General features: G+C 43.7%; 2 protein-coding genes across 3 annotated transcripts; both read right to left on the bottom strand.

The window, feature by feature from the left end:
* Positions 1-993: 993 nt before the first annotated feature.
* On the bottom strand, positions 994-4,374 carry polr2c (RNA polymerase II subunit C). The gene is made up of 9 exons (XM_070830869.1): positions 4,219-4,374; positions 3,872-3,921; positions 3,317-3,385; positions 3,146-3,198; positions 2,394-2,522; positions 2,261-2,312; positions 1,957-2,125; positions 1,796-1,870; positions 994-1,566 (listed from the first exon to the last, which is right to left on the bottom strand). Exons 1-9 carry the CDS (start codon positions 4,302-4,304, stop codon positions 1,422-1,424), a joined length of 828 nt encoding a protein of 275 aa, XP_070686970.1. The 5' UTR covers positions 4,305-4,374; the 3' UTR covers positions 994-1,421.
* A 303-nt stretch (positions 4,375-4,677) lies between these two features.
* Positions 4,678-11,194, bottom strand: coq9 (coenzyme Q9 homolog (S. cerevisiae)). 2 transcript variants are annotated; one of them, XM_070830776.1, is made up of 9 exons: positions 11,114-11,194; positions 9,493-9,730; positions 8,965-9,100; positions 8,023-8,165; positions 6,962-7,046; positions 6,673-6,777; positions 5,509-5,664; positions 5,252-5,305; positions 4,678-5,044 (listed from the first exon to the last, which is right to left on the bottom strand). In XM_070830776.1, the coding sequence occupies exons 1-9, from the start codon at positions 11,169-11,171 to the stop codon at positions 5,009-5,011; spliced, it is 1,011 nt and encodes a 336-aa protein (XP_070686877.1). In that variant the 5' UTR covers positions 11,172-11,194; the 3' UTR covers positions 4,678-5,008. The 2 variants fall into 2 exon arrangements, with proteins under 2 accessions (XP_070686877.1, XP_070686878.1); XM_070830777.1 differs by having other exon boundaries at positions 6,571-6,777; positions 11,114-11,186.
* Between the last annotated feature and the right edge of the window lie 296 nt (positions 11,195-11,490).

Genomic DNA, 11,490 nt, shown 5'->3' with positions numbered 1-11,490 from the left:
CGTGACCTTCTCAGATAACGGCTTACCCTCGTCATCCCCCCCCGTGAAGACACCGCAGGTCGAGCCCGATGAAATCCACATCCCACAGCATCCACGGCTGGCTCACCTCTGCACGCACACACCCTCTGTGACCTCTCGTTCCATCTGGGGGGGTGGGTGGGTGGGGGGGGTGATGCTGTCAGTGTCGCACTTGGAGCCCACTGGAATAAGTATTTCACATCTTCTCAACACATTCAAAATAAAAGCCTCGTCGAAGAAAATTCGCCTTTGTGCAAGGAGAAAATAAACCCATCAGATTGGTTTTTATCTTTTTTTCCCCCTCCACATCCATTTGTGTAAATGCACTTTTTACTCCTATTGTGGGGTTTCGGGACACTGTGACAAATTTAAGCTTTAAGAGTTTAGCTCATTTTGGTGAGATGATGTTCAGACAATAGAATATTAGACAAATCCATGACTGTACAAGAGTATCAGAAAAGCTAAAAAGGGAATCTAAGCTGGGTAGTAAAGCTTTCTTAATAAGATAGAGATATAGATAAAAGTAAAAACTCACACGTTTAATAATTTGGCATGATGACAGCAGGATAAGATTGGTCAGTAATTGGCCTGCAAGGTAAATCATGAAATAATGCAGTGATTGTTCTCAATCAGATTCAATCAAACAGCTTAACACTAGTTTAACCCACAGCTGTGGGATGCTGCAAGATTTGTGCTTTTACTTTGAAACCACATCCCCTTCCTCCTGGTTTGACCCTGTGTGGCTCTGCAGACTTCAGGTATTGCGAAGTACCTTGGAGGTTCTTTACAAAGTGCAGTTCCATCTTTATCACATTCTATGGCATTTGTCTTTGCAAAGGAGTTTCTAGGATTCCCTGAGTTTAAATGCAAAGCTAATATTTATTTTCCATGTGTTTGACTAAAGAAAACAGAAGAATGACAAGCGAGAAACTAATCTGACACCCACTGAAATTACAAGAAAGAAATGCTTAAAGATTACTTCAAAACAGATTTATTTAACAAGTAACATTCAAAATATTAATCTAACAGTGTAAGTGTTACACTGCTGATGACAAAACTACATTTCTATCATTCTGAGCCAAACTCCCTCTCAGACACTGACCTTGCATTGGAGGCTGTAGCACACACAAGAGTATGTTACAATATCTGCTGGCACTGACACAAACATAGATACATGAAAATCATTCGCTTTTTAGTAGATTTTTTTCCAAATAATCATAAATGATGATTTCTAATATTGTATTTAACATAATAGCTTTTACAACTCAGTACAGCTGGTTCAAATTCACAGATTCAAGGCCGGTGTCAACGTGTGCCATGTGACCTGAACGGCCATCCTGAATCTGCCCTCTGGTCCTTCCACAGCTGTGAAATGCAGGTCTTTGCGTGCTAGGGAGCAGCCCTCAGTTAATGGTGAGCACGTCGCTCTGGATCTCGTGGCTCAGCTGAGTCTGCAGATCGCTCAGCTTCTTCTTCAGCACAGCCAGCGCTGACATCACAATGGTCTCAGGCCGCAGGGAGCCGCACGACTCCACGTTGTAATAGAACCTGTGCAGGGAAACGGCACAGACGAGCTGTTGGACTGCTGCCGATCACGTGATTATATGCATTCCCCTGAACGTTCATTAAAATGTAGTGATGATTGTAGATTTACAACATGCTTACTGACCCTTTCAGTTCATAGAAACGGTTCTACGCATTCCCCATTCGCCAGCATAACAAGAACATCACCGCATGTATCCTATCAACTCGAGTATGTCGATGATTCTTTCCTCACCTTTCTGGTTTTCCATTGGGATCATAGGGAGCCTGAACCTCATCCTCCTCAATCTCTGAGTATTCACTCTTTGGCCTGGGGACCAGAGCAGTGCAGTGCATCAATTGTTCCACATTTAACATTCATCCTTTCTGATGAACCACACTGGCATGAAAACTTACCACTCCTCAGGTCGAGGGTACACCGTGTGCCTCAGTGCGTTGTCTGGGTCGTACTCGAAGGAAACCCCTGCTGTTGGGTTCCATTTGGCGTGCTCCTTACCAAAGCCTTTCTTGGCGTATGCCCTGAGCCGTAGTTCCTGGCCTTTACGAAGCTTCACCAGTAATATGTCTGTTGTGTCAGTAAATGATGGAGGAAGAAGTTGAGAGATTAAGAAAATAGTAAATGCTTAAAATGTGGGATGAAATGAAAGGAAAAACAGACGCCTGACAATAATGTGCCAAGGACCTTCGGCTTTGATCTTACCATCTTGCTCAACGTAGTCATTGGGGTCATTGTCTCGACTCCTGGAAGTCACCTGGAATAAACAGACTGTCAGCTGTGTCCTCCGTTTCTGCTACCCTCTAATGACTTCAATCGCCTGAGAGAAAAGACTTACGGGGATGACTCTGGGGTTGTTGGACAAAAGGTCCCGTGACGTGACGTGACGCGTCTGGTCCTCAGTGCATCGAACGTCCAGCGTCAACTCGACAGAACACTCTGGACAAAAATCATCACAGGTACAGTCCTGCGGGAGAGAGAGATGCTGTCTGTCCTCCAGTAAACAGTCACAACAAGGAACAAGCTCTGCTGGAACATTGGTATAAACATCCCATTATTATACATTCATTCTCTCTCTATACCATTTTATCCTTAAGGGTCATGGGGGAATGGAGCCAGTCCCAGTCCCTGCATGACTTTGGACTTGGGGGGGGGGGGGGAGGTCAGAGAACCCGGAGAAACCCATGCATGCACAGGGAGGACATGCAAACGCCACACAGTCCAAAGATATGCAGGTTAGAATAAATGTTGACTCTTAATTGCCTGTAGGTGTGTGAGCATGAGTCATACACTAGATTTTATATAAAACTAGGGTTTGCACGGATGATTAAAATAAAAACAGCAAAACAGGAAACACTCACAAGAGAAATAAAAGACTAACGGATTAAAAGTGAAGTCAAGTCAATTTGGTGTACATAAAAACGCCTGTAGGACCCGAGCATCAACGCTCCTCAGTCTAGAGGAGCGATTGGTAAACTCCCAAATATTTATAGCCTTCAGTTTAGGGTGTGGGATAATCTGTAGTTCAGTACGGGCAGAGGTTCACTGTTAGGCATGGTGCATTGACAGGTCACATGACAGTACACTTACCCTAGAATACTGCATTTTGTCCACGATGTCATCGCTTGTGAGAGGTATGAGACCTGACAACAGAGGACACATGGATGCTGTGACGGCAGCCACATCCCCGTGCTCACACTGCAACAGTATGTTCTATTACTATCATCACCAAAAGCTCAGCAGAAACACTGTGATACATACCAACTCTGTGCGCCACAAACTCATCGTGCAGGACCGACGAATTGGCATCGATCTGGATCCAGTCAATCGCTGCAAGTAAAGCAATGCAAGTTCTTTGTCACAGCCATTTTGATGTGACACCCAATAACTAAGGATGCTGTGTGCAGAACATCTATTAGCACTGCTTAATTACTAGTTGGACAGTTGCTGCACTGGACTGAGAAGACTTCACAGGAGGGCAAATGTTCAGGAAAAGTAGGAAAAGCTTACACAGCTGTAAATAATGAAAGCAGTGATGGCTGAATTCCATTCAGCTGCTGCTACATTTTGACTTGTGACAGCAGGAAAATGCACAGGTGAAACACAATCTGTCAACAATGGCTCTGTTCCATTTAGTGAGCCATGCTGGTGAGTTAGCCCTCACAGTAAAGTGTGGAACCGGCTCACCTAAACGGAACGCGGTCTAAAATACTGTTTCCTCTTAATTCCTCTCCATCCAGACCTCAGACCTGTGGTCCAGCACTGGCACACGATGAAAACAATGATTCACAACAGAGAAACAGAAAGCTACTGTACCTATAGTTGCAACTTCTGACATGAAGACACGGCGGATGGAGTTTGCAACCCTGAGAAGGAGGAAGGCTGATGTTGTCAGAGGAAAAAGGTTCTGAGGTTTCACTCAACCACTCATGAAACAGCACCGCTGAACACCCTTTGTCAAACTCCAACGTTAGCTTCATTTATTTTCTACTTACACACACAGTTACGGTGCGGAGAAGCTAAGTTCACGTAGCACAAATAGCTTTATTATTATTTTAGTGCGTATAAAGTCTCATAACATGCGTTTCGGCGCTAAGAAGAATAATGGCTGCTCTGTGCTTCACACACGTACGATTTGAAAAGACAAATAAGCCAATACTTACGCCAAATCAGTGTTTTCAATGACAAACTTTACATTTTCGTCTGTGAGCTCTGTGATCTTCACCGTCGGCTGGTTAGCATACGGCATTATTGGACGTAAGTAAACCTAAAGTTAACGTTGTAGACTCGTCCTCACACCACACAGCCGCTGCTTTGGCCTCCGGAATTATTTACCATCCGCTGATTGGCCAGGAGATGTAGCTTTGATGGTGATTGGTCTAAATGAGGTGCGGGGGCGGGTCTATATTTAATATCCGGGTCAGAGATGCCTGCAATGTCTTTTTCAAAATAAAAGAACTCTGTTATTTTTTTTTAGATATTCATTGTTCATTAATAACGAAGTTTTTTTGTAGAAAAATAAGATAATCCGCAGTTTATGCATTATTCACTGCTGTAAGTAAAAAGAGTGATGTCCGATTCATTTTAATTAAACAATGAAAACACAACAAAACAGTTGAATATACAATAATAACTATTTTATTGAAGTCTTAATTCAACAACAAAATTACAGATCTTTGTGTCCTTTTATACAAAGGGAAAAATGATCTGAGCAGGAGAGTGAAATCCTGTACAGTTAACCAAAAAACAAAGCCACTGATCCTGCAGGTGAACTGAGAGAGAAACCTTTAGCCTGTGAAAAATAATAGCTCTCTCTTGCTGAAGAAAAGCCATAATCCATTACTTTCAGACAGTTACCTTACAGTTAGAAATAAGAGCAACAAGCAAACTGATCTTCAGCTTATGACACAAGCCAGACGGTCAGGATCCATGTGAGCAAGAGATGTTTTCCCATCATCGTCTCTGGTTCATTCCTGTGAGGTTCTTCAGCTGGAAAACACAAGACAAACATCAGCCACATTTCTATCAGTATATTTCAATGTCTTTACATGTTTTTCATCCCAGAGCCCCTGCAGTGACTGAATGCATGAATCAGTAGAAATCTTCACGCACGAGGAGAGGTTTCAAATTAGGAGCACAGATTAATGGCCTGCACGTACGTTTTCATTCACTGATGAACATGAAGCAAAGACTTACTGTAAGAGCAGCTCCCATGAGCCCCTGCACCACTGCTTCACCAGTCGACTGCACCTACAGAACAAGGTGAAACACACATCTCACAGTGACTGAGGAATGAAGTCAAACGTTATCTAAATACAGGTTGGCCTCTGAGATTCACTTCCCTTCACTCTGAACTCATTGTGTTCTACATGTGTTCACTGAGTCTTAAAACAACTCCTCAATGACCACATTTCATCTGTTCACCCCTTCGTTCAACATGCGGTGCTCTCTACCTGTTTAGCGGTTGTGGCCATGTTGACTACATCCTGAATGCGGTTGTCCAGGAAGTTCCAGGTATCCTGGAAATCTGGAGAGGAATCCTGAAGCATGACCAGCTCTGTGGTGTTATAGATGCCCGTCAGCGCTGCACGTTTGGTGTACCAGTCCATCTACAAGAGAGGGGGGGGTGGCACGAATAGTTCATATCGTAGATTTTTGAAAGAGGCAACACAATGTCATTTTAAAGTCACTGGTGCCTGACAGTGAACATGTACAGTAGAATGGACTGAATAGAAAACAAGAGACAAAGTGAAGAATTAGAATTCAAACCAAAAGACATACGTACACCTACATAATGTGAGAAAGAATTTCAGCTTGGTCAAGGAAGCACATCGATTAATCGATTAGGCAGTCGACTGAAAATTAATCAGCAAGTATTTAGACCAGCAGTTAATCGTTTCAGTCATTTTTAAGAAGAAAAATGCCAAAAATTCTCTGGTGTCAGTTCCTCAAATGTGAGGACTGGCAGTTCTTCTAAGTCTTTTAGCATAGTGAACTAATCAGTTATCTTCCACTTTTGGAGTGTTGGTTGACAAAACAAGGACAGAATTCTTTTTTTTATTGTTTTCTGACATTTTATGGATCAAAGATTAATCAGCTAATCATGTTAATCGTCAGGTAAACGGTATACTGCACTCTGCTGCAGATTGAGCGATGATGTAATCAATTGTTAGATGCAGCCCTACATCATTTAGAGGAGCAGGGTTGAATGACAACACAGGGCAACTGTGTGGATGGAAAAGCACAGCTGCAGCCACAACAGGCAGCTGTAGCAAAGTTAGTGTTAGGCACTGTGTCGTTTTAGATTTTCCTTGTCTGCTACATCAAGTTCAAAAACATATCTGATTTGACTTGAGTGACAAACTACAGACGTGTATTTGTGAATCTGCACAGGAATTTGTGGAAACAAGATTATTATTTTTCCAAATACACAATTCAAATACGGCACTCATTTACATGGCAAAGTGGATGTCAAATTGGCTCTCTGACAACATCACAAACAAGTAACAAGTAACCTGGGAGGAGGCAGGCCTGATATTGTGGGGGTGGTGATGAAAGGGGGACAGGAAGGTATGGGCGGAGGAAGGAGGGGATCGAGGGTGATAGGATCCACTCACGTCTGTGGATCGGTCTCCAGCGTAGTACCAGATGTCGTCCACCAGGGTGGACAGGTGCTTCAGGCTGTTTGGGATGTTGTGAGGAAGGAGCAGGATGCTCATCGCCTGAGGACACACACACACACACACACACACACACACACACACACACACACACACACACACACACACAAGGATCAAATGGAGTTTCTTCCTCAGTCCTGACCTCTGTCAGTAATGAGGACAACCAAATGAAAGAGGTCGACCTTTCCTTGCACTCTGCTGTGACTCGTCATCATGCACACTGTACCTGTGGCCATGAGTCGATGTAGGGGATGTGCATCCTCAGTCTGGTCTCTACAGCATCTCTGAGAAAGTCAGCAGTCTTCTTTGGTCTGCAACACAGTTAAAGCTCAAAGCTGAAATCCACAATTTCCCATTTGGATTCTAACATCAGACAAAAAAGGCCGCTATCACCCATATCACAATCAGTGGTCACTCCATCCCTCTCTCCTCATTCGTCACAAACCTGGAAGTCAAGCTGGACTCGTCAGCGTCCTTCACACATCAACGAACAAAGGAAGTGTGTCTGTCAAACCTCATTATTCCACCTGAGATTAAAGATGCAGAAGTACTGCTCCATGCCTTTGTCAGCTCTTACATAAACTATTGCAATTCTCTGCTCACAGGCCTTCCAACCAAAAGCCATCCAGAGGTTACACAGCACATCATCGCAGTCCTCCACGGTCTGCAAGTTCCTCCTCCTGGTGTTCAAGGCCATAAACTGTACCGGTCCAACCTCCCTCCAGGAGCTCCTCACCCCTCAATCCTCACACGTCACACCCACGTCTGGCAGCTCTTGCTGTGCCAGGTCGGGCCGTTTTGTCACACTTGCGGAATCAACTCCCAGGAATGTTTGGGGCCTGAGACTCGCTCACTGTTCCTCCCTGCCTTCTCCCAGGGTCCTGGTTCATGTGTGTTCCTTGTAAACATGGTGCTCTAAATACTTTGTCTCCAATATTATCCATCTTACTTTAACCTGCTTTTGGGTTTAAAGCTGTACTATGATTATTTGACCCTCTCTGTGAAGCACCTTGAGATTTTGCTGTATTTGAAAGTGTGTTATACAATTAAAATTCAATGTTTATCATTATTACTGACTGTAACAGAGATTTTACAGCTTATTAAAACAGCAAACTGTAAATGATCAACTTCAGGTATTTGCAGCGAAGACTTTTTCTGTGAAATATGGGAGGTCATGCTGTTGAAATTGTATCTAACATTTTAAAAGTAGACTGAATGTGTGTGTGTGTGTGTGTCTGTGTGTGCGTCTGTGTCTGTGTGTGTGTGTGTGTGTGTGTGTGTACGTACTCTGCCTGGCCCAGATGGACCTGCTTGTGTTGCTCAGCCAGGATCTCCGTCAGCTGGGAGTTGCACTGGGTGATGAAGTGTAGGACCAAGTCTCCAGCTCCGTTATAGAACATACCAGTGGATGCAGAGGACAGGCCCAGCGTCTGGTACCAACACACACACACACACCACATCATCATCATCATCATCATCATCATCATCATCATCATCATCATCATCGCTTTGCTACTCCTTAGTTTTTCTTCTTAGCTGAGGCTACTTTGGAGGTTTTAGAGCAGACGTGATCTGACCTGCATGAACTTGGCCACTAGGGTGCCCTGCATGCTTCGAGTGTAACAGCTTTCATTTAAGTTCCTTTATTCCTTCCTGCATGCTGTATTTACGTCAGATTACAAGATGTGCGAGAACAGGAGAGCATCTTTATGCTACATATTCAAGTCTTCAGGTGTTGATTTTTTTGATTATCCAAAACTGCTCTTGGCGGATTTGCTGACGTTTGTTGGTTGTTGTTTCTACAATACCTTAAAGCGACACTATGCAACTACTGCTAAATATCACGGTGAAGACTTGTCAAGTCAGCGATGTGACTCAGTAAGTTTACCAACACCAGCAAATGGTCAGACCAGACCGAGTAAGGTTGAATCGATTAAAACCCCTGAGTGCACTGAATCGAGCAAAGCTGTGTTCAGGTGAAAAACAACAATCTCACAAGTTCATCACATCGCACAATGTCAGCTTCTGTTCATACGAGATTGTGTGGAGAGTGACAGAAAGATGCAAGCAGACACAGCATCAAGTCACATTCAAAAGAGGAGTAGGAGATTGTTGTAAAGCCTGTTTGAAAAGGAGGGATGAAGGAAAGGGGGCCATAATAGAACGCCAATTTTGCTCTCAAAATGAGAAGTGTAGCTTTACGGTAATTGTAGTCTAACAGCAGGTCACCTCAGCGCCGGACGCGATGGCTTCCATCGACCAGCCGTGCAGCGGGACGAACTCCAGAGCAGCAGTCAGGATCCGAGCTTGAAGCTGCTCCTCTGTTTCATATTCCTCGCCCTGCTCTCCGCTCTGGTCCTGGTAACTTCCCACAGACACACAGAAGGTTGGGTTTCAGCATTTCAGCAGTCTTGTGCATGAAAAAGATCCTGTTCACCCTGCTGCCATCTAGCAAGCGACACAGAAGTGCCTGCTGTCATTCCAGCAGACTACAGAGCAGCTTCTCTCCTCAAGCTGTAAGACTCCTTAACTCCTCATCAACACTCCACCAACTACAACTTGTGTTTTAATTGTGCAACTCTGTGTTGTAGAATGACAAAAAATGAACCATGCACCTTATTATATTTGTTTATTTGTGCTGTATTGCGTCTTTGCACTTGTACTAACATTAGTCTAACTCACATTGAATCTTTATACTGTAAAAGCTTGGCACTTCAGTGCTGCGTAGTGCTGTACTGTGGTTTTGTAAGGACTGACCTAGTGTTTGGCCTGGACGCCTCCTCAGCTGCTGGACCGGATGGCGAATCTTCCTGGGAAGCTGCTGCTGGGTCCTGTTCAGCAGAGTGAGCCTGGTAGTGCTCATGGTAGGTTGTGGACGAGGAGGAGGTGGGGGGTTTGTCTGATTTGGGTTCATCCTGAAGCCTCGGTGCCGTGCGGTGGAAGCCCCGTCTCAGGCTGCTGCACTGGCGGGTCGGTGCTGTTGGTGCAGCCACCACTGTGGGGAGGAATGTATTCATTACTGTAGCGTCTAAGGAAAATGTGACCAAACTGCAAATCCCCCATTTATATCAAAACTAAATAAAAAATAATAATTACTTTAAATAATAATTCACTTAATTAGCAATTAATAATTAAAGCAACCAAATTCAAGCTCAACACAGAGGATTGGTCTCTGCAATTCTTCATTGAACTACATAACACATAACATTACATATCATTGTTTTTCCATTCAGGAGTGAACACTGTTATGAATTGGCGCTATATAAATAAAGATTGATTGATTGATTGATTCTCTTTCATCGACTTTTCTCTTGCAGCCACATGCCTGGAGTTCTTAGAAACTTCCAGACGTGGATACAGGGACACCGAGGTCCTGAAAAAGGTCTTGCAGCTTTGACATTTTTAATTATTGACTTTGTGTGTTTTTTAGATAGCAGACACGTAGTAGAGGACAGACCTGCACACTCTTTTTGATCATATGCACATATTTTAGGTCATTGACCTTTTTCAGGCATAGAAGACAAAATATCCGGTCCATATAAAGCTTGTCACTGAAGTTACACTGAGTAGATTCTGTCGTGTAGAAGTTCTTTTATGTACCACTTGATATTATCCCTGGAGGACACTTCAATCTATTGAATATTGCAAAACATCACAAATTCAATTGCAAATCACCAACGATATTGTCCAGGGTGTTTTCTGTGTGTGAGATCAGATTGAATTTTTCTGTCAGCCGTGTTGTTTTTACAACTTTCAGGAGGAGATTATCAGGGAAAAAGGTGCAATAGTGCCAATATTTGACCAAAACTTCATGTACAACAATATAACTTCACAGAGCAGCTCAGTGGAGGACTGTGGTGTTTGGTTTGAATCCTCATACAATGAAATTAAAACGGGAAGTGATGTTTGGTGGATTAAACTGTCAGTGTCCTGGATTAAAGAGCAGTTTCACATAATTCAGTGCCAACACTTAGAGTCAAACAAGACAGTCTGAGCCATACATAGCTAATTCAGGAGCTTTGACAGCTTGCATAACCAGAGACGCCCCCATCTGCAGGACCGTGTTTACCATGCACTACTGGGGTCTACAGGACCACAGCACCACGTTAAAGCAACACTGATCCGCCTGATGAGTTTGTTTTTAAAAGGCACGACCAGCCTTCTGCTGCCCAGTCCTGTCCTGTCCTTCATGGTCACCTCCTGTGACAACTTATCCCATCCGTGCCGCAGAAGGTGACACGGACAGCTAAGAGTAGCTAATACCAACACGGGCTCGTTTCCGCCTCGTGCGGCGGATAACCACAAGAGAGGACACGCAGAAACAGTGTTATCACTGGACGACGACAACAACAACAGCAGCAGCAGCACACAGTCTTACCGCTGCCCAGCCCCCGCAGTGCCCTTCCAGCCCGCAGACCTCTCAGCAGCGCCGCCATGTTCAGCTGCACCGAGAGGACTTTTTTTTTTTTTAGATACAGCTGCGTCACTTTAGTGCGACTCTGTAACGAATGCTAACAAATCAAGTTCACAAGAATCAGACGGAAAAACCAAACATGCTGTCTTCAACCTAAAACGCATGCCAATTACTTCCTATGGGAGCAAATGGTAAAAAACAAAAACAAAAAAGAAATGTTGTATGTGGTCTTTTGTGTCTAAATTATTTATTATTATTAGTCCTGAAATATAAAGTATACTGCACTTTCATCCGATAATCTAAATCGCGAAAGGTCATAACGCATTTACAATTATTTTATT

This window comes from Pempheris klunzingeri, chromosome 5 (genome assembly GCF_042242105.1).
Source record: "Pempheris klunzingeri isolate RE-2024b chromosome 5, fPemKlu1.hap1, whole genome shotgun sequence".
Taxonomy (NCBI): domain Eukaryota; kingdom Metazoa; phylum Chordata; class Actinopteri; order Acropomatiformes; family Pempheridae; genus Pempheris; species Pempheris klunzingeri.
This window is presented reverse-complemented; position numbering and strand designations above follow the sequence as displayed.

Bases quoted from the DNA above. Each gene is read 5' to 3' on its own strand.
- polr2c (XM_070830869.1), bottom strand. From the start codon at position 4,304: ATGCCGTATGCTAACCAGCCGACGGTGAAGATCACAGAGCTCACAGAC. The intron at 3,922-4,218 runs GTAAGTATTGGC...CCTCCTTCTCAG, and splicing joins ATTGAAAACACTGATTTGGC to GGTTGCAAACTCCATCCGCC. The intron at 2,126-2,260 runs GTAAGATCAAAG...CTGACACAACAG, and splicing joins TGACTACGTTGAGCAAGATG to ACATATTACTGGTGAAGCTT.
- coq9 (XM_070830777.1), bottom strand. From the start codon at position 11,171: ATGGCGGCGCTGCTGAGAGGTCTGCGGGCTGGAAGGGCACTGCGGGGG. The intron at 9,101-9,492 runs GTCAGTCCTTAC...GTCTGTGGGAAG, and splicing joins GCGTCCAGGCCAAACACTAG to TTACCAGGACCAGAGCGGAG. The intron at 7,047-8,022 runs GTACGTACACAC...ACTGTGTTGCAG, and splicing joins GTCCATCTGGGCCAGGCAGA to ACCAAAGAAGACTGCTGACT.